General features: G+C 46.7%; 1 protein-coding gene across 4 annotated transcripts in view; it reads right to left on the bottom strand.

Annotated features, from left to right (window-relative positions):
- Positions 1-22,327, bottom strand: part of sigirr (single immunoglobulin and toll-interleukin 1 receptor (TIR) domain) — a 61,444-nt gene that overhangs the window by 2,236 nt on the left and 36,881 nt on the right. For 2 of the 4 annotated variants that reach the window (XM_086007694.1, XM_086007695.1), the window contains exons 6-10: positions 13,329-13,472; positions 12,493-12,595; positions 10,577-10,727; positions 4,782-4,956; positions 2,119-2,337 (exon numbers count right to left, since the gene is read on the bottom strand). In XM_086007694.1, coding sequence (XP_085863820.1) covers positions 2,144-2,337; positions 4,782-4,956; positions 10,577-10,727; positions 12,493-12,595; positions 13,329-13,472 — 767 coding nt within the window. In that variant the 3' untranslated portion in view covers positions 2,119-2,143. The remainder of the gene's footprint in view (positions 1-2,118; positions 2,338-4,781; positions 4,957-10,576; positions 10,728-12,492; positions 12,596-13,328; positions 13,473-22,327) is intronic. The other 2 variants (XM_086007697.1, XM_086007696.1) reach the window with 1 other exon arrangement.

The following is a 22,327-nucleotide window of genomic DNA, read 5'->3' as shown; positions in this document are numbered from 1 at the left end:
ACTTCAGGTGGCAGGTGGGGTGGAAATATTTTCCAGTCGTCTGACAGGGACGCAGGCTACAATAAGTATGAGCAGTGCTGTTGAGGTGAAAATGAAAAGACCCTGCCCCAAAAGCTCTTTTTTTTTTTAATTCCTGTAATCTCTCAAAGTTTCCTTGAGGTTTCAGACTTCCAAGTAAAGGACTTCCACCAGTCTTCGCCGATGCTGGCAATTGGTATGCGTCTTTTAACTTGTGCCTCCTTTAACTTAATTAAGCTTGGATTTTAGGCCCTCCTCATTTTAGTACATCATAGTGACCTCCCAGCAGCATCAGCAAGCACACACAGGGAAGACCACAACAGAAGCACGAGTGCAGCGGTTACAGGGCGGAGACCCAGCAGAAATAGGTACCAGGTTCCAGAACATACTTCAAAATTAGTGTAAATTTGAGGCCAAGATCTCTCACAAGAAACCTTTTAAAAACAGGCATATGGCATAAGGCAATGTAGCAATGTGGATAGAAAGTTGGTTGCCAACCATGGATTAAGAGGTTACAGTAAATTTTTTGCTCAGATCGGAGAAGGGTTAGAAGTGATGTAGCCCAGGGGTCAGTGCTGTGTCTACTTTCGCTCGGGGAACTCAATCTTGAAATTTACTGACAACACAAAAGTAGGAGGTTTGGCAAACAGTAAAGAGGAATGTAAATGTTTTCAGAATGGCAGACAAGTTAGCAGAATGGGCAGACAGGTGGCAGATGCACTTTATCTGGGTAAGTGTGAGGTAATACATTTTGAGAGGAAAAACAAGGAATGGGAATATGCATTCAGTAGAAAGATGCTGAAGTGTGTGGGGATTGGGGGGGGGGGGGGGGCGGCTGGGGTTCAAATACAGAATTCCCTGAAAGTGAGAGTACAGGTAGATAAAGCCATTTAAAAAAACAGCAGCATTTTGGGTTCTATAAATAGAGGCATAGAGTACATGAGGAAAGAAGTAATGATAACTTTGTACAAAACATTGTTTACACCACAGTTGGAAGCATTGTTATAGAAAGGATGTTAAAGCTATAGGGAGCATACGGCATAAATTCACCCCGATAACGCCAGGGATGGGAAAATAGTCGAGAGATTTCACACACTGGGACTATTCCCACTGGAGCAGAGAAAGATAAAAGGAGATTTAATAGAGGTTTTTAAAACTGCAAGAACAGAAATGTTGATTTGTACAGCTGAGAGAGAAATTAATCAACATAAAGTGCAGATGATAATCGCTGATGTCTTCTTCCAACATCCTGATAGTCAGACTGCTTTCACAACCACAAGGATCACTATCAGTGTGGGAAATCAACATTGGGTAATTAGAGAAGGTGTGTACAATACCAAAGATATCACAGCACTGACATCGATGTGGTGGGGGTCCGGAATCCAACCTTTTCAGGTGCATGAAGACAGTAATGAGAAAAGACAGCAAGATACAGACAGGGAGAAGGAGACATGCAGAATGTCCCAACCCCTTTGAAACAGCAAGAAACCCCCCCACCGGTCATCAATAACGTAGGCTGACGGAGAAGATTAGGAGCAGTGGGGGGGGAGGCCCACATCTTGCACAGCAGTGAAGGGAAACTCCAAATGTGACCACTAATCTTGAGGCTGATTTTTACTGAGGAGATGGAGCAGATTACTAAAAATATACCATTCCATCAATAGAATGCATGGCCCGTTTCTCCAGCCATATATAGAATATTATATATTCAAGAAAAAGTCAGATAGTGTACATGTTAAAATAAACATTCAATTTTGTTTTAACATATAGTCTTTTTGTAAAATAATTCTACATGTTTTAAATGGGCAGAATCCCAGCCATAAGCAGTCAGGTGTGATCGGACTGAGATCCAGTCCCAGAGTAGGTGATAATACAGCTTGCATATGAATGTTGGAGGCGAAAATTGAAAAATGTATAGAATTGCTGGTGTCATGACAACATATCCCATAACTTTCTCACAAAACATGGGATACAAATGTACTGAGGAGGGGATGTGTACTGAAAATTTAACCAAATAAGTAAAAGACTGTCGATTGGTGGGGTTGGCATGGTAGAGATACAAGATCGACAGCCATGATGGGGCTGGAAAGGGTGGTTCACCTCTATGCACTGTGATCGCTCACAATCAAATATCTTCTTCAGTTACAAGGCAATAGAAATCTGTTCTTGTTCTATAATTTCGAGATCCCAGATCTGCAATATCCACTTCAATTCTCTCTGTGTCCTCACAGGGAAGTTCCACACTGGGATTGGTCTTGGGTGTGCTAGGAAGGGCTGATATGGGTGGGGGAGGGCCTTTGTAAATCGGCGCTCTCACTCCTAGGAAAAAGATAAAAACAGTCACCAACAGAATAGACTCTTGTATTCCTAGTTTGAGGGAACTTTCACACTTTCGGAAATTTGCCTTTCATGAAATTCTAATTGCACACGCCATGGCCGGATAAGACATTAAACATTGAGAAATTATAGGCAAGAAAGGAAGTCAGATGGACCTTTTCACCCAAAGGGTAATAGAGCTGTAGAATGAGTTACTAGGAAGCGAGATTGAATTGAACAGTATAAATGGGTTCAGGAGAGAAGTAGAATTAAGCCTAGAGAGAAAAGAGACCGAGAGATGTGATGAGAAGGCAGGTCGGAAGCAATAGGCTTGATGGTCTTGTATATTTCCAGTAAAAAGCACAGAATGAGAAAAGACCATCTCCCTACTTTCCAGCCATATGTGGAAAAATAATCAATGCCCTACTTAGAAGATCCCCATTAGTCTAGGGAGTAGAGGGGGGGAATGTTTGATTTTAATAGACGTTGACCATTTCACACACGCTGCCACCCACTGTGCACAGACAGGGAACAGAAGACCGGGGGCCAGGCAAGCGAATGGGAGTCCAGCAAATGGAGAGGAGTGAGCAGGAAATTGGGAACTTCAGAGAGACATAAGCAGGAGACTGTGAGCCTGAGGTTGGTGACCAGAAGCCTAAAGGCCAGGGGGAAAACGAGCTGGAGACAGAGCCAAAGAGACAGGCAAACAGGAAACCTGGAGAGAGGCAAGTAGGCAACAAGGAACTGAAGGCCAGAGAGAAACAATTGGGAGGTGAGCTGGAGAGAAGGAAATAGCACTTGACAGTCCAGAATTGACAGGAGAGCAGAATCAAGCCAGCACAGCTACTACAGTGCACTCCCCACAGTGAGCACAACACAATGATGACTACCTATTTTCAACCCCCAAACCGTGCCTTCAGTGTCTAGCCTCGTACACAAGTAGTAAGAATATACTGAGCGCACAAGTGCACTGTGGCGATAAAGTGTCCTGTTGCATTTACAGTGTAGAGTTAGTTTGAATTACTGATAAACTCCTCGCCTACACTTAAGCACTGCACAGAATCAATATCTCCTTTGTTTGTGTGCAGACTTGTCCTTAGAATTTGGTGACCATTTGGTAAAGAGAACTGACACCATGTGATGTAATTACAGTCAGACTATGGTTATTTCAAAAATAAAAACAAAATGCTGAAAATACACAACAGGTTAGTTAAAATGTGTAAAAAGATCGGGTTAACGTTCTGACTGTGTATCCTTCGTCATGACCGAAAATTGAAAGATAATCAAGTCTTTTAGTAAAGTTGGAAAAGAACACGAACTTGTGGGTTGAATGACCCACAAACTGCCTAATAGAAAACTGAAGATGCAAAAGATGATCTCAGTGATGATCAGCAATGGAAAGGAATTAAAAGAATATGTAAATAGTTATAGTGGAAAGACATGGAAGAGGACCACACAAAGGAAAAGGCAAGAAAATGGGGGAAATTGGAAAAGAAAAATAAACTGCAACTGTAGGAGGTCTAAAATGAAAACAAGAGAAAAAAACCAGGCCAATAGCACAGGTACAAATCCCCCTCCCCAAACACACTAGCACTACGTTCTCACAAAGGATCTACGTCCAAAGTCTCTTTCCCTCCCCCTCCCCACCTTGCATGAGACTAACAGTACCATGCCAAATCACCAGCACCCCCTGCTGTAAAGAAATTGGAGGATATAGCAAAGGTCTAAAGTCATTAAAGTCAATGTGCAGACCAGAGGGTCTTAAGAGTGCCCAGGAAAAAGGTGTCTTTATTTTTAAAGTGAATGCCTAGTTCCGCCTCCGATATATCGGCAGCCTCCGCCCCGGGTCCATTCATCTGGTACTGAACCATTCATGCTCTTCTTTGCCACCTCCAGACTCGACGATGCCAATGCTACCCTGGCCAGCCTCCCATTCTCCACCCTCTGTAAATTTTAGCTCATTCAAAATTCTGCCGCCTGCATCATATCCCATAATAAGTTCCACTCACCCATCATTCTGCCCTTGCTAATCTACATGGGCTCCCAGTCCCTCAACACCTCAAACTTAAAATTAACATGCTTGTGTTTAAATCCTTTCATGACCTTTTCCCTCCCCATCTCTAACCTCCTCGATCCTTACATCCTGCCCACCAAAACTCTCCTTTCCTCAGACTTTAGCCTCATGCATCTCCTCCCACTTTGCCCTCAGTCCCACGCTCTGTAATTTCCCCTTTATTCCCTCTGCCTTTCCACCTCCCTCTCCTTTAAAACCTCCTTAAAACCCACCTCTTTGACCATGCTTTTGGTCAACCCACCTAATAACCCCTACAATTCACAGATTTGGTGTCACTTAATCACTTCTTGTCTTTTGTTCTTTTCAACTTTACTGGTGTCCTACTCTATGGGCCTTTCGAGAGCTATTCTCTCAAATCAATCAATCCACTCACCCAGGTCCCCTTCAGGGTCAGGGTCAGATCTGCAGTCCAGGTAATCTGGGTTAAGGATCAGCATAGGGTCCTTGTCGTCCTGGAGCCGAGTCTGGGGATCTGCCATGACACATCGGTGATGTAGCTTCCGAGGCAAAAGCAATCGCAATTCTTTCCAGAATTCAGAGGAGGGGGTCTGTTAAACAAGCAACACAGGAATGTAAGGTAAGAATAGAAACATAAGACCAGTCTTCCCAACTTTTCCCGTCATGTAGGTCCAGATACAGCATGTGCCCAGATCATTTCATACCCTTCTACCCTGGTGTCAAATCAATAGTTCTTAATCTGTTGAATCAAGAAACTAATTTAAGATGCAGCTGGATGCTAAGATGGAGAATTAGGCTCCTAGAAAAAGACGTTTCAATAGGATAAATGGCCTTTTCTCATCCTAGACTATTTCTTTTGTGAATGGTTCAAATGAACTTGCATTGACTGCACTGAGCAGCTTGGGTTCACTGTGCAGGATGCCAAGCTTGCTTACCCAAGGCCACATTCACTGCGCCAGCCTGTCACACCCACTATTCACTAGTGGAGGGGTCAACCTGCCCCACCCAAAGCAGCATTCAAAGTTAACAGCTCTCAGTGGGAAGTAATTAACCCACATGCTCTATTGCCCAGTTTAGGAACTTCTCTCGCTTTCCCCTTTGGTTCAACATGAAGAATTTGCCCAGATCCATTCCAAAGTGAATCATGATTCCCTGTTGCAGCCATCTACTTTACAAGAAAAGATTTAAGGGCCGATTCCCCTGTCAGGTGACAAAGGTGAGGATGAGGGTTCTAGCGGTGGTGGGCGTGAGGCAAGGACAGAGGTGCACAATGTTGCAAAGGTGGAAGTAAGTGGTTGTGACGATGGATGGAAAATGGAATTTGACGATCAGCTCCGGGTCAAACATTATACTGAAGTTGTGGATGGAATGCCAAGCCTGAGGAAGCAGCCAAGGAGCAGAATGGAATTGGGAATTAGGAAGAGGGATTGAAGGAGGGAGTGAGGGAAGGAACTTGCACTTATCTAGCATCTTTCATTATCTCAGGATCTCCCAAAGTACTTTACAGCTAATCAGTTACTTTTGAAGTGAGGTCATTGTTTTGTTTTAATTCATTCTCAGGATGTAGGTGTCACTGCCAAGACTGGCCTTTATCACCCATCTGTAGATGTCCTGAGATGGCAGTGGGTGTAAAGGTGCTCCCAGAGTGCTGTTAGGTAGGGAGTTCCATGAGATAAAGGAACAGTGATGGTACGTGACTTGGAGGTGGTGGTGTTCCCATGCACCTGCTGCCTTCGTCCTTCTAGGTGGTGAGGTCGCAGATTTGGGAGGTGCTGCCAAAGGAGCCTTGGTGAGTCCTGCAATGCATCCTGTAGACAGTACACATGGCAGCCGGTGGCAAAGGGGGTGGATGTCTAGGGTAGTGGATGAGGAGCCAATCTAGTGGACTTTGTCCTGGATGGTATCGAGCTTCTTGACTGTTGTTGCTGCTGCAACCATCCAGGCAAGTGCACACTATTAAATCATACTTCTAGCTTGTGCTTTTTAGGTGGTGGCGAGGCTTTGAGGGAGTCAGAAGTTGAATCACTTGCCACAGACAACCCAACCTCTGACCTGCTCCAATGGCCATGGCATTCATGTTATTGGTCCAGTTGAATTTCTGGTCAATGGCGACCCCAGGATGTTGATGGTCAGGGTGGAGGGGGAGGGGGGGGGGCGCTGGTGCTTGACGATAGGTGGTTAGACTCTCACTTGTTGGAATTGGTCACTGCCTGGCACTTGTTTGGCATAAACGCTACTTGCCACTTATCATATCAATTCTTGCTGTTGTCCAGATCTTGCTGCATGCGGGAATGGACTGTTTCATTACCTGAGGAATTGCGAATGGAGCTGAACACTTTGCAATCATCAGTGAACAACCCATTATGACTTTATGATGGAGGGAAGGTCATTGATGAAGCAGCTGGAGATAGTTGGGCTTAGGATGCTGCCCTGAGGAACTCCTGCAGCAATGTCCTGGAGCTGACATGATTGGCCAACAACCATAACCATCTTCCTTTGCGCCAGGCATGACTCCAGCCACTGGAGTGTTTTTTCCTTGCTCGCTATGGACTATAGTTTTACTAGGGCTTCTTGGTATCACATTCTGCGAATGCTTGATGTCAAGTGCAGTCACTCTTACCTTACCTCTGGGATTCAGTTCGTGGCCATGTTTGAACCAAGGCTGTAATGAGGTCTGGAGCTGAGTGGTGCGCAGGTCACTGGTGAGTAAGTGCCACTTGATAGCACTGTTGGCAACTCCTTCCATCACTTTTTGATGATTAGGTGTAGGCTGATGGGGCTATAATTGGGCGGATTGGATTTGTCCTGCTTTTTGTGAAAAGGACATACCGGGGGAATTTTCCATAATGTCAGGTAGTTGCCGGTGTTGTTGCTGTACTGAACAGCTTAGCAAGAGGCACGGCTAGTTCTGGAGCTCTTCAGTACTACAGTGAGGATGTTGTCAGGGCCCATAGCCTTTGCTGTATCCAGTGAGCTCAGACATTTCTTGATATCATGTGGAGTAAATTGAATTGGCTGAAGACTGACATCTGTAATGGTGGGGACCTCAGGAGATGGCCAGGATTGATCATTCACTTGGCACTTCTGGCTGAAGATGGTTGTGAATGCTCAGCCTTGTCTTTAGCACTCACTTGCTGAGCTCCACCATCATTGAAGATGGGAATGTTCATGGAGCCTCCTCCACCCATTAGGTACTTAATTGTCCCTAGCCACTGACTCAATCCTTCTCCCTGACCACTGTCTGAGGCTGAACCAGACCGTTCACAACCTTGGTGTTTTAGTTGACCGAGATGAGCTTCCAAACACATATCGACTCCATCACCAAGACTGCCTTTCACCTCCATAACATCACACATCTCCACCCCTGCCTCAGCTCATCTGTTGTTGAAACCCTCATCCACGCCTTTGTTACCTCTAGAGTTGACTATTGCACTCCTGGCCGGCCTTTCATTTTTCACCCTCCATCAACTTGAGCTCATCCAAAACTCTGCTGCCTGTATCCTAACTCGCACTAAGTCCCGTTCACCCATCACCCCTTTGCTCGCTGACATACATTGGCTCCCAGTCCAGCAACGCCTCAATTTTAAAACTCTCATCCTCGTTTACAAATCCCTCCAGGGACTCGCCCCTCCCTTTCTCTGTAACCCTCCAAGATCTCTGCACTCCTCCAATTCTGGCCTCCTGTGCATCCCCAGTTTTAATCGCTCCACCGTGCCTTCAGCTGCTTAGTCCCTAGACTCTGGAACTCCCTCCCGAAACCTCTCTCGCTCTCGCTCCTCCTTTAAGATACTCCTTAAAATCTACCACTGACCACGATTTTGGTTACCTGTCCTAATATCTCCTTATGTGGTTTGTTGTTAAATTCTGTTTGATAATCGCTCCTGTGAAGTGCCCTGGGACGTTAAAGGCACTACTGTATATTGTTGTTGTTGTCCACCTCAATTTACAACTGGATGTGGTAGGGCTGCAGACTTTGATCTGATCCGTTAGTTGTGGGATCGCTAAGCTCTGGCTATAGCATACTGCTTTCGCTGGTTAGCATGCATGTAGTTCAGTGTTGTAACTTCGCCAGGTTTGCTCCTCATTTTCAGATACGCCAGGTGCTACTCCTCATTGCTACTCCCCAGGGCCTGATAATCTACATCCTAGGGTACTTAAGGAAGTGGCCCTAGAAATAGTAGATACATTGCTGATCATCTTCCAACATTCGATGGAATCTGGAACAGTACCCATGGATTGGAGGGTAGCTAATGTTACCCCACTATTCAAAAAAGGTGGTAGAGAGAAAACAGAGAGAGAATTACAGACCGGTAAGCCTGACATCGGTAGTGGGGAAAATGCTAGAGTCCATTATAAAAGATGTAATAGCAGAGCACTTGGAAAACAGTGACAGGATCGGACAAAGTCAACATGGATTTACAAAAGGTAAATCGTGCTTGACTAATCTACTGGAATTTTTTGAGGATGGAACTGGTAAAATAGATAAGGGAGAACCAGTGGATGTGGTGTATTTGGACTTTCAGAAGGCTTTCGATAAGGTCCCGCATAAGAGATTAGCATGTATAGTTAAGGCACATGGGATTGGGGGCAAGGTATTGACTTGGATAGAGAACTGGTTGGCAGACAGAAAGCAAAGAGTTGGAATAAACAGGTCTTTTTCCGAGTGGCAGGCAGTGACTAGTGGGGTACCGCAGGGATCGGTCCTTGGACCCCAGCTATTCACAATATATATTAATGATCTAGGCAAGGGAACTAGATGTAATATCTCCAAATTTGCAGACGACACAAAGCTGGGTGGGCGTGTGTGCTGTGAGGAGGATGCCGATAACTCCAGGATGATTTGGACAGGTTGGGTGATTGGACAAAAGCATGGCAGATGCAATATAACGTGGATAAATGTGAGGTTATCGACTTTGGTGGCAAAAACAGGAAGGCAGATTATTATCTGAATGGCAATAGATTGGGAGAAGGGGAAGTGCAACGAGACCTGGGTGTCCTTGTGCACCAGTCACTGAAGGTAAGCATGCAGGTGCAGCAGGCGGTTAAGAAGGCAAATGGTATGTTGGCCTTCGTAGCGAGAGGGTTTGAGTACAGGAACAAGGATGTCTTGCTGCAGTTGTACAGGGCCTTGCTTGGTGAGACCACATCTTGAGTATTGTGTGCAGTTTTGGTCGCCTTATCTGAGGAAGGATGTTCTTGCCATGGAAGGAGTCCAAAGATGTGCAGGTTAGGTTGATTTGGCTATGATAAATTGACCCTTAGTGTTAGGGGATTAAATACATGGGGTTACAGGGATAGGGTGGGATATGTGTCGGTGCAGGCTCAATGGGCCAAAATGGCCTCTATCTGCACTGTAGATTCTGTGATTCTGTGAGTTCAGTGAAGATTCGCCAGGCTGATACCCGGGATGGCAGGAATGACGTATGAGGAGAGATTGGGTCGATTGGGCTTGTACTCGCTGGAGTTTAGAAGAATGAGAGAGGATCTCATTGAAACTTATAAAATTCTGACAGAACTGGACAGACTAGATGCAGGAAGGATGTTCCCGATGGTCGGGGAGTCCAGAACCAGGGGTCACAGTCTAAGGATAAGGGGTAGGCCATTTAGGACAGAAATGAGGAGGAATTTCTTCATCCAGAGAGTGGTGAACCTGTGGCATTCTCTACCACAGAAGGCAGTAGAGGCCAATACATTAAATATATTCAAGAAGGAGTTGGATATATTTCTTAAGGCTAAAGGGATCAAGGGGTATGGGGAGAAAGCAGGGACCGGGTACTGAATTTAGATGATCAGCCATGATTGCATTGAATGGCGGAACAGGCTCGAGGGGCCGAATGGCCTACTCCTGCTCCTATCTTCTATGTTTCTATGAACTAGGCTTGGTCCTCTGGCTTGATGGTGATGGAGGAGTGAGGGATATGCCATGCTATGACATTAAGGTTGAAGACTTCCAGGGTCACAACCCTTGGACTGTAAACCACTGTGCCCCCACCTCCATTTTTCCTCTGTTTCAGCATGAATAATTTACCAAGGTCCACCCTACCATTGACTGCAAGACTAGAGAAAAGTTTAATAGTTATCTGTCACTTTCTGTGTGCTAGTGTCTAAGTTCTATCATTTAGGCCTTTGTATGCACAGAGTAGAGGTTTCAAAGTTGTTCCATTTGGTCAGATTTCAGTTACGATTAGCTTGGACGTTCAACTACTGTACCATTGATGTGGAGGTCCAGAGCAGAAGAGTGATGCTTTTCCTCTGTTCTTTGAGAAGTTGAATGGCAGGGTGAGACAGCTCCCTGTACTGGTTTTCGAACATGATGAAGATGGGCCTCCTGGATAGATCCAACAGCTGCCATAGAGCTTCCCTGCGGAAGGCAAGGTATACTGTCAGAATAAAGAACAAATCCTACAACTCAAAACAACAGGACCCACACCAACCAATCCAGGGCTTAGTTTCATCAAACATGGCCAACTCTAGGCCTTACAGCATCCTGACCATACCAGGACATAATCCAAATTGACCACTCCAGGCTTTAGCTGTTCCCAAGACCTTGTTCATACCAAAAACTGCACGAGGCATTAGCCACACACAATACTGGCTACTTCAAGTCTTTTCTGTTCCCAACACGAGCCACGTCAGACAAGGCCAACCACACTTGGTCAACCAAGTCATTTTCTCCCACTGCATCAACTCACCGATCTCCTGCATACGTAAAACCTTCTCCCCATTACATACTCATCCATCCCCTGTAAGTGCAAAGCTTAATTGTATACACCCTACTGACCCCCATTATATACACCTACCCTGACATCTAACCTCTATTCTCCAAGATGGATGGCAAATGAATAAAACACCATTTTATGCACCCTATATATTGGAGACATCTCACTGCATACAACTATCTTACACATAAATCCCCCATAGTATCCAGCTACCCCCTGCATCTATGACACATTATATGCATCCTTAACACCTGCACATGTGCAAACCTGCAAATAAACACTATGACCGTACACAAACTCCCCAGTAACAAAATACAGAGCGTCACCATGAGGATCTATAAGATGCTCAGGGAGTAGCAGAGCTTCTTTACACTTGGAGATGGTGTGTTAGCTCCGCAATAGCTGAATGGGTAAACACACTGCTTGGTGTGGTACCGATCCATACAAATTGAGAACTTTTCAGGTTCAACCCCTAATCTGTATTGATTTATTTTATCTCAGCCAGGACAGGAGCAGTCACAGTGCTAACAAATGTCATCAAAGGTCCCTTCCAGCATAGAGCCTACATGACACAGAAGGCACCTTAGTGTGTCTCGATTTTGCATAAACAACTGCAAAATTTCTCCCCCAGCAGTTTATCCCCTTGTTTTCCTTCCCCAGTTTTTTCGGTTGTAACTTGTTGTAATTGTATTTAAAACAATCCCTGGTACACCAGTCCATGATGTTCCGAGTCAGAATGGTGTCCTACTCCCCATTGATATCCCCCATTGGGACTATCCAACCCCATTGATCTGAGCATCTTGATTAAGTGGCTTTGCAGAAACTGTGTGCAAAGTAGGTTTCAAAATCAGATATCTTCTAAACCTTTGATGTTCTGCTGAGAGTCTGTTCTAAATGTTTAAAGTGCTATTTACAAACTGCATCTCCTATTATGATGAATGCAATACTGTATCAGTATTAAACACTTCTAGTTTAACATTACTACGGTGTATCTCCTAGTTTGTTTATTATGCCAATTAGTCATGTGCACATTGCTAAACATAACACTGCCTTGGTTATGGTATCTGTGAACAAGCGCTGGGTTCACCAGTTCTTTAAACACAGTGTGCGTGGGAGATACAACGCTGTAATTTTAATCTTTAAAATGCAACTGGATAAATGGTATGGGTACAACTACAGGAGTCCTTAAACAAAAAAAGCCAACAGTTTAGCTAATTGCCACTTAACACCAAACTGGTGAAAAGTCAGACAAGCGATGCATTAGGTGGCAGCTATTATTGTAAACAGTTGAGCATGGGTGACACGGAGGCAGAGCGTAGTACACAGTTATTAAATAGTTCAAGATATATATATATACCACCCTCCTTCACCCCCAGCCATTTCTCAGCTCAGTAGTGCAGGAGATACCTAAAGTTCAGCCTGCACCAGTCCTGCTCCAGGTATGCCTTGGACAGCACCACAATTAGACGGCGGCAGCGACTGATGTTCATTATCAGCTCCGCAGAGGGCTCTAGATCAAGAGAGAAACAGTAGTCAGTGGTAAACTAGCTAAGAAGCTTGAAGGGGTGTTAGATCAGTGACTAATTAGAGCATAAAACTTTACAGCAAGAAGATTTTATTCAAATAAATTTATGAATCAACTATATGGATTCAGACGAATACTAGTACTGATTCAGTCCAGATTCCTTACTCACACCTCCAATAACTAACCAGCTCAGCTTGGGTTTTAAAAAGCTTTTAAGTTGTAGAAGGAACGAAAGACCAAGGAAAGTTATGAGCTCCAGGATGGCTCAGTTGGTAAAGGCAGCATATAACAACCATGCAAACTAAACAGTCCCAGGTCCGAGCCTCAGTTTGTGTTGGCGAGCTCACCTCAGCCTTGGCCAAGGTAAAGACACTACGGTGGTCTGAATAGGGACAGGGGAACTCAGCCAAGGTTCCTGCTCCTGATCATTGTCCAATGACTCCTGCTGGAACATGTGCATCTGATCGTCATGAGAACAGGATTGGGCTCAACTGTGATGCTCCCCAGTCAAGTTGCCCGCTGTCTGTCTGCTCACTGTCCAGGTCCACACATCTAGGAGGTCCACACTTGGGTGAGGTACTGGTAGCAGCAAATGGAATTGTATCTCAAAGAGTCAGCAACAGGACTGTCACTGATGATTGAATGGATGCGTCAAGATAGTGATGGTGCTTTGGGTCCGACAGCTTATGTCTCCTGATCAGTGTAAAGGCAGGGGTACCTGATCCAGGCAGGATGTCATGGTCATCCAGGTGTAGCTTGTATCCATATCGGTTCTCCAGGTGTGGCTTCAGGATGAAGTTGACAAATTTCCGGTCGTCGTCAGCAGACATGTAGGAAACGTAAGCATCATACAACTTCCCATCTGGGAAGAGAAAATTCACAAGGAGAAATTAACATATAAAACACATTCTCAGAATGGAAAACTTTGAATCATCTTCACAGGTCATCAGCAGCCAGTTTCCTTACCATATGTAGATAATGTCAGTCTGACACTAGTCTCTCACCAAATAAGGTGCCAGCCAGACTTGAAAAGTGACTCACTGAACCTACATAGCACACTGCCCATAGGTACAACTACCCAACCAACACACACTTGTTGCATAAAACTAACTCTCAGGTATCCATTATTCTTTATCAAACCCTTTGATTAGATTCCAGCCTGTAACTCATCCCAGGTATTCATCTTTATTTAAATCTAATTATCCAAACCCTTGATTAGATCCATTACTCTATGAGGAAAAACTCACTGGGGGAAAAATTCAGTATCGCCCCGTTTGGGGCACCATTATCGACTGTGCGCAAAGTTTAGCACCTGGCGCTAATTATCGCCTCCGACAGCAAACTTGGCTTTTATCGCCCCGGAGGTGATTGGAGCGCTAAGTCAGGCACTTCACACCTGTCTTAAGGCGCAAAGGCCGAGGAGCGAGGTGCTACCTCAGAGCGCTGGCGAAGCAAGGAAGGGCAAATCAAAATGAACCTGCAAAGTGCTGCTCAGTACTCAAAACTCCTTCACACAGCGTTGAATTTCTCCAGAAGTCTCTCTCTCTCTCAGAATGCATGGTGCAAAAATGTCACCGACAAAAAAAGGCAGGAAGCAGTCGCCTTTAAATAGCGCTCCCCCAGTCCCTTTCTGACAGCATAACGCTCCCCTCAACCTGTCGTTGCTAGCAGCAGGCGGCGCCACTCAATATCCGGCCCGGGGCGCTAACGGGGTGTTGCGCACTCGACTGACGTCACGATCTGCCGGCGCAGGAGATCGTGGCGGTAGTGTTTAGCGCTGCCGCAAAATGTCTAGTTAATTTCGCGAGCGGCGCAAACATCGCCGCGCCCAGGCGCTAGTCGCTTTGCGCCCCAATTGGCGCCATCTTAAGGCGCTAACAGGAGGCGCAAACAACTGAATTTTTCCCCCACTGATTCCACACTTCCAGTGCAGAGCAGTGCTTGAAGGGAGTGTGGGATTGAAGAATTGGGACTATACTGCTACCTACTGGGAACATAAGAGTTAGTGAATTTGCCTTCATGTATAAACCATCTGAATCGTCAATTAAATGCCGCCCTGTAAGTTACACTTCAGTATTCATTATTAAGGTGGACGAATTTCTGAGAAGTGCAAAAACTATAGGGCAGTAATAGTAGGGGATTTCAACTACCCAAATATTAACTGGGATAAAATTAGTGTGAAGGGTATAGAAGGTGCGGAATTCCTAAAATGCATCCAGGAGAACTTTTTAGCCGGTATGTAGCAAGCCCAACAAGGGAGGGGGCGGTTCTGGACTTAGTTTTAGGGAACGAAGCTGGGCGGGTAGAAGGCGTATCAGTGGGGGAGCATTTTGGTGCTAGTGACCATAATTCTGTTAAATTTAAGGTAGTTATGGAAAAAGACAAGGATAGACCAGGAATAAAAATTCTAAATTGGGGAAAAGCAAATTTTGCTAAGTTCAGAGGGGATTTAGCCATAGTGGACTGGACAGTGGGAGGCATTCAAGGACGAGATCTGGAGGGTTCAGACCAAACATGTGCCCTTGAAGAAAAAAGGTGGGACTAACAAATCTAGAGCCCCCTGGATGTCTAGAGACATGCAGGGTAGGATAAAGAAAAAAAGGGAGGCATATGACAGATACCGAGGGCTAAATACTCGAATCTTTAGAGGAGTACAGAAAGTGCAGGGGTGCAATTAAAAAGGATATTAGGAAAGCAAAGAGGATGAAAAATTCCTGGCAAGTAAAATCAAGGAAAACCCAAAGATGTTTTATAAATATATTAAGAGTAAGAGGATAACTAAAGAAAGGGTAGGGTCTATTAGAGATCATGAGGGTAATGTGTGTGTGGAGGCGGGAGACGTCGGTAGGGTTCTTAATGAATACTTTGCGTCTGTTTTCACAAAGGAGAGGGGCGAAGCAGACATTGCTATCGGGGGTGGGGGGGGGAGTGTGAAACATTAGATGAAATAAACATAATGAGAGAGGAAGTATTAAGGTTTTTAGCAGCTTTAAAAGTGGATAAATCCCCTGGCCCGGATGAAATGTATCCCAGGCTGTTAAGCGAAGCAAAAGAGGAAATAGCAGAGGCCCTGATCATCATTTTTCAATCCTCTCTGGCTTCAGGTGTCGTGCCGGAGGACTGGAGGATTGCTAATGTGGTACCCCTGTTTAAAAAGGGAGAAAAGGATAGACTGTGGCAAAACCACTAAGTGAATTACATAATTGCCTGTAACCAATGTTATTACCTCTAGCATTAATTGTCTGTAACCAATGTTATTACCTTTCAAGTTGGCTCTGGTTAAACAGAGCTAGATCGACAACATCGCGATCTGACGCGATGACATCATCACGTGGGTCACGTGACATCCCCTTCGGCAGGAAACGTCATGACGTCAGAGGTAGAGGGCGGGACCAGCCAGTCCTCGTGTGGATTGAAAGAGAAAAGACCTGTTTTGAGCTTCTCCTGTAGTTTCTTGTTTTGTAAAGTCCGTCCAGGAGCAGTGGGTCAACGGCGCGTGGCAACCCCTGGCCTTTTTTAGCCGCCAGCTACAACGGCATGAACGCCGGTACAGTACTTTCGACCGAGAGCTGTTGGCTTTGTTTTTGGCCATCCGCCATTTCCGTTTCCTCCTCGAAGGACGACGCTTCATCGCGTTTGTCGACCACAAGCCATTGCTGTTCGCAATGGCCAAGTCTGCGGAACCATGGTCGGCTCGGCAGCTGACGTACATATCGGAGTTCACCACTGACATCCGACATGTGGCTGGTAAGGACAACGTCGTTGCCGATTGCCTATCCCGCGCCGCCGTCCAGGCCGTCCAATTGGGCATTGACTACTCACAGATGGCGGTTGACCAAGCGGACGACCCGGAGACCCAGGGTTTTCGTTCGGTTCCAAACAGCCTCCAGCCGAGGGATGTGCCTTTCCATTCCGCAGGTACCACTCTGCTCTGCGACGTTTCGTTGGGTGCACCCCGTCCGATCGTCCCATCTAAATGGCGTCGTACGATTTTCGATGCCTTACACGGCCTATTGCACCCTGGGGTGCGGGCATCACAAAAACTGCTGGTCTCCAAATTCGTATGGAGGGGAATACGCAAGGACATCAGGGACTGGGCGAACACTTGTGTTGTTTGCCAACGGTCCAAGGTGCTGCGCCATGTCAGAGCCCCGCTCGCCACCTTCGAGGTCCCGGAACGGCGATTTGACCATATTCACATCGACTTAGTGGGACCACTCCCACCTTCCCGGGGCTTTACGTACCTTTTGACGATGGTGGATCGCACCACGAGGTGGCCGGAGGCAGTTCCCCTGACGTCCACCACATCTGTGGACGTTGCTCGAGCTTTCGTTTCGTCCTGGGTAGCCCGTTTTGGTGTCCCTGCGGACATTTCATCGGATCGGGGGCCGCAATTTTCGTCCGAACTGTGGAACGAGGTGATTTCCGTGTTGGGCGTTAAACTCCACCGCACTACGGCCTATCACCCACAGGCGAATGGCTTGTGCGAGCGGTTCCACCGCTCCTTGAAGGCGTCGCTCAGGGCCAGCCTGCTGGATGCATCCTGGGTCGACAAACTACCGTGGGTGATGTTAGGACTCCGCACAGCGCCGAAAGAAGATCTCCAGTCGTCGGCGGCGGAGATGGTTTACGGGCAACCGCTTCGAGTCCCAGGTGAATTCCTGCCGTTACCTACGTGACCATGGTCCGCGGCCACACAAAAAGAGACCCTCCGGATGCGGCCCGCTGTTTCCGTCCAGTTCCGACCTCACGGCACGGTTTGCTTTCGTCCAACGTCCCGGGAGAGTTGTCGAAAGCCAAGTTCGTGTTTGTGTGCCAGGACGGCCATTGTACCCCGCTCGCACCGCCGTATGCCGGACCCTTCAAGGTTTTGCAGGCAGGGGACAAGAGTTTCGTGATTGACTTCGGGGGCAAACCGGATCACATCTCTGTCGATCGCCTCAAGCCTGCGCACCTGGACCTCGAACGACCGATCGAGCTGGCGCAGCCTCCGCGCCGCGGCCGGCCGCTACCACACCTGACACCGCCGTACCGCCTACCAGTTCGCCGCCTGCTCAGCGTTTTCCCCTCCGGGAATTTCGGAGTCGGTCCAACAGACTTGTCCGACCTCCTCAGCGATTGACTCTTTTCGTTAAAGACAATTCTGGGGGGGCGTATGTGGCAAAACCACTAAGTGAATTACATAATTGTCTGTAACCAATGTTATTACCTCTAGCATTAATTGTCTGTAACCAATGTTATTACTGTAGTGTATGTAACCTGTACCACCTTAAGAGACTACCTTAAGGTGATGAACTACTTTCTGATGGCTCCTGTATATTGTAGTACCGGTGGTAACCACACCGGTATATAAACACTGTGGAGCAGTTTGTATTTCAGTTCAGCCATGACCCTCAACGACTAAAGACCTGTTTAAGTATTCTGTTGTCTGTGTCCAGTTATTCAGCATAACTACAATTGGGAAAACACAGACTCAACAGTGGCGACGAGTCTGATCGTACCTAGCGGCAGTTTTGCATCCAAGGAAGCTTCGTCCTCAGAACGGGCGTCGAAAAGGGGCATCCGCCCTCATCATCCTGCTGAGCACCGCATCGCACGGGAGGCATCGAGAACCCGGTTTGGATTTGCTGGCCACGAAGTCCACCATCAGCAACAGGCAGTGATCATCCCTTCTACGACAGCGGCGGGTAAGCCCGATCTAGCGACACGGAGAGAAAGTCGGCCGAGTTGTCAGTGGGAGAAGGGGAGGGAAACCGAAGAAAAGGGCGGAGAACACGACCGCAGCCGGTGTAAGGGGCCGGACTGCAATCGGGGCAGAGACGCGCAGCAGCCAAAACAGCGTTAATGTCCACGAGGACCGCGGGAGCAGCGGGGAACAAGAGCAGCAGCGTCGGGGGAAATAAAGCACCGCTAGGAGGCGAGAACGGCAACAGCGCGGTAATCGCCATTTTAGTCGGCGGGGGAAGAAAAGCGCGGGAAAAGCCGCCAAGCGCGGGAAGCCGCCATTTTGGAAAATAAATAAAATAAAGGAAACTCAACAAGATGCCTAAAACGGGTAACATCACTGCTTTTGATAGCGATGTAGAAGATTGGGCCACTTATGTGGAACGCGTTGAAGTTTACTGTACAGCGAATGAGGTACCGGCGGATAAGAAAGCACTAACCATATTAAACTCAATGGGTGCGAAGATGTACGGGTTATTAAGGCACCTTGTAACACCAGATAAACCGGTAGGAAAGAGTTTCGCGGAGATTGTTGCTATCCTGCAAGAGCATTTAAACCCCACGCCGCTGCTGATAGCGGAACGATTTAAATTTTACAAAAGAATTCAGCTTAAAGAGGAAAGCAACGCTGAATTCTTAATCGAACTGCGCAAGTTATCAAAGTACTGTCAGTTCGGTACAGGACTAGCAGACGCTCAGAGATAAGTTCGTGTGTGGGCTGCTAAAGGAAGGAACCCAGAAGCGACTGCTAGAGGAAAAGGATCTTACGCTGGACAAAGCTTTCAGCATTGCAGCATCGCACGAGGCAGCAGCACGAGGCACTGCGGAAATGCAGCAAAGGCCATCGGAATTCAGCACCAATGAAATGGCATTGGGTGCAGTAAAGTGCTATCGTTGCGGAAGGACAACGCATGATCAGAGCCAGTGCTGGTTCAAAGATAAAGAATGCAGGAAATGTGGCAGACTTGGTCACATAGCGAAAGTATGCCGGTCAGGAAAGAAGACCAGCAACAAAAAGTCGCCGCAGGAGAAGTACAAAAAAGTACACAAGGTGACAGGGAACAGTTCGGATGAACAGAAGACGGATTCAGACTCCAGCAGTAAAGAACTGGGTTGTCTAAAAATACATAATGTGGGTAACACAGCAGACCACCAAACTATCTGGGTCATGCTTCGGATAGCAGGAGTCCAAGTGAAGATGGAATTGGACACTGGATCGGCATTGACGGTCATGAATAAGCAAGATTACAAAAGGTTATTCTCACACATTCCCCTGAGGGATACGGAGATTGTATTGAAAACATACACGGGGCAAAGAGTATACCCCATCGGAAAGATAAAGGTAAAGGTGGTCTACAATGGTAAAGAAAGTCAGGGAATGGACTTGTATGTGTTACCTGAGGGAGGTCCACCACTACTGGGACGGGAATGGATCCGGAGAATAAATATGGACTGGCATTCCTTACAAGCACTAACTGTAGATTCCTGTAAAGAGGACGACGTCAAACCTCAGCGACTGTCCAAAATATTGGACGATGCTAAGGAGGTGTTCCAACAGGGACTGGGAACACTGAAAGGAATTACGGCAAACATCAAGGTTGAAGAACATGCAAACCCAAAAAATTTTAAAGCCAGACCGGTACCTTATGTGATACGACCTGCTGTGGAAGCAGAGCTGGAAGGGCTAGAACGTTCAGGGGTACTGTCAAAGGTGGACTGGAGCGAATGGGCCACGCCCATTGTTCCCATCATGAAGCGTTTGTTGAGCAACAAGCCGGGGGAACCTGGGAAGGTTCGCATCTGTGGCGATTTCAAGATCACTGTTAATCCGGTTCTTCACACGGTGCAATATCCGCTTCCGCGGATTGAGGATATCTTCGCTTCGCTGTCTGGCGGGAAACACTTCAAGATAGACCTGGCGCAGGCATACTTACAGATGGAAGTTGATGAAGCGTCACGCCAGTATCTCACGATCAACACACATAAGGGCTTATATCGGTATAATAGACTGGTTTTTGGAGTGGCATCGGCTCCAGCGATTTGGCAAAGGGCCATGGAGCAGGTATTACAGGGAATTCCAGGCACACAATGCTACCTGGATGATATTCTGATTACAGGAGATGATGATAAGGAACACCTCGCGAATTTGGAGCAGTTGCTCACCAGATTGAAAGAATATGGACTCAGAGTTAATCGCCAGAAATGTGAGTTCTTTCAGAAGCGAATCTCGTACTGCGGTCACGTCATTGACCAGGAGGGGCTTCATAAGTCACCTGACAAGATCGAAGCTGTTGTGAAAGCTCCCGCTCCGGAAAATGTATTCCAGTTGAGGTCGTTCCTTGGGTTGATTAACTATTACCACAAGTTTCTTCCCAATTTATCCACGGTGTTACACCCGCTGAACACTCTTTTGCAAATGGGAGTACCATGGAAGTGGAGCGAGGACTGTAAGCGGGCTTTTCAAAAAAGCAAGGCACTGATCACCTCTAAGGAAGTGTTGGCTCACTTTAACCCAACGCTGCCTATTCGTTTAGCTTGTGATGCGTCTCCATATGGTATCGGGGCAGTGCTCTCACATAAGTTGCCAAATGGCTTGGAAAGGCCAGTCGCGTTCGCATCCAGGTCATTGACCTCCGCTGAGCGCAACTATGCTCAGATAGATAGGGAGGCTCTCAGCCTCGTGTGGGGAGTTAAGAAATTTAACCATTACCTGCAAGGCCAAAGGTTTATGCTGCTGGCAGATCACCAGCCGTTGGTTTCCATTTTTAACCCTAAGAAGGGTGTTCCAGTTATGACGGCGCAGAGGCTTCAGAGATGGTCCCTTTTCCTAGGGGCACATCAATATGAGATCGAATTCAAAGGTACAAAGCAACATGGTAATGCTGATGGGCTGTCGCGCCTGCCACTACCTACAGCGGAAGAGGCACCAGCAGTTGACCCTGTCAAGATATTTCACTCGACCATCATCGAATGCTTACCAGTCACCAATGCGAGTATTGAGAGAGAGACCAGAAACGACCCGACACTGTCTCAGGTCTACGATTTGACAGTGAAGGGATGGCCAACACATGGCGAACCATTGTTACCTGCATTCTCAGCCAGACGAGAGCAGCTGTCTGTCTGTCAAGGAACATTGATGTATGGAACAAGAGTGATTATTCCTCCTAAATTAAGGGAGAGAGTTCTGAAGGAACTGCATGAAGGTCATCTGGGGGGAGTCAAGATGAAAGGCCTTGCTAGGGCTTATGTGTGGTGGCCAGGTATCGACAAACAAATAGAGGATCTGACTAAAAGCTGCTCAGGGTGCCAAAAAGTTCAAAATGCACCTCCAATTGCACCGCTGCATCCGTGGGAATGGCCTTCAACCCCATGGCAACGTGTGCATATCGACTTTGCAGGTCCATTCATGGATTCCATGTTTTTGATAGCGGTAGACGCACATTCTAAATGTCCAGAAGTGATTAAGATGTCGACCACTACCTCTGAAAAGACGATCGCAGTCCTAAGAACCATATTTGCAAGGAATGGGTTGCCGGAACAAATATGTTCAGACAACGGACCACAGTTCGTGTCAGAAGAATTCCAGAAATTCATGAAGAAGAATGGGGTGAAACACTATACATCTGCCCCATATCATCCGGCTACCAATGGGTTGGCCGAGAGATTTGTACAAACGTTCAAAAAGGCGATAAAGGCCATGAGCGAAGACCATATTCCACTACAACACAAGGTGGACAATTTCCTGATGGCATATCGGAACGCCACGCATGCAGTGACAAATCAAAGCCCTGCCATAATGTTCTTTAACAGGAGGTTGCGGTCCCGGTTGGATTTGTTAAAACCCAATGTGCGTAGGGAAGTCGAAAACAAACAATTCCAGCACGTAAATAACAAGGTCTCTCGGAGTTTCGAAATAGGACAACCAGTGTTGGCCAGGGACTATAGGAATGATAAATGGCAATCCGGAACAATTCGTGCCCGACAGGGACCCTT

The sequence above is a fragment of the Somniosus microcephalus genome, chromosome 15, assembly GCF_052327205.1.
Source record: "Somniosus microcephalus isolate GS21.2 chromosome 15, FLI_Smic_1.0, whole genome shotgun sequence".
Classification (NCBI taxonomy): domain Eukaryota; kingdom Metazoa; phylum Chordata; class Chondrichthyes; order Squaliformes; family Somniosidae; genus Somniosus; species Somniosus microcephalus.
Note: the sequence above shows the minus strand (reverse complement) of the source record. Positions and strands in the feature narration are given on the sequence as shown.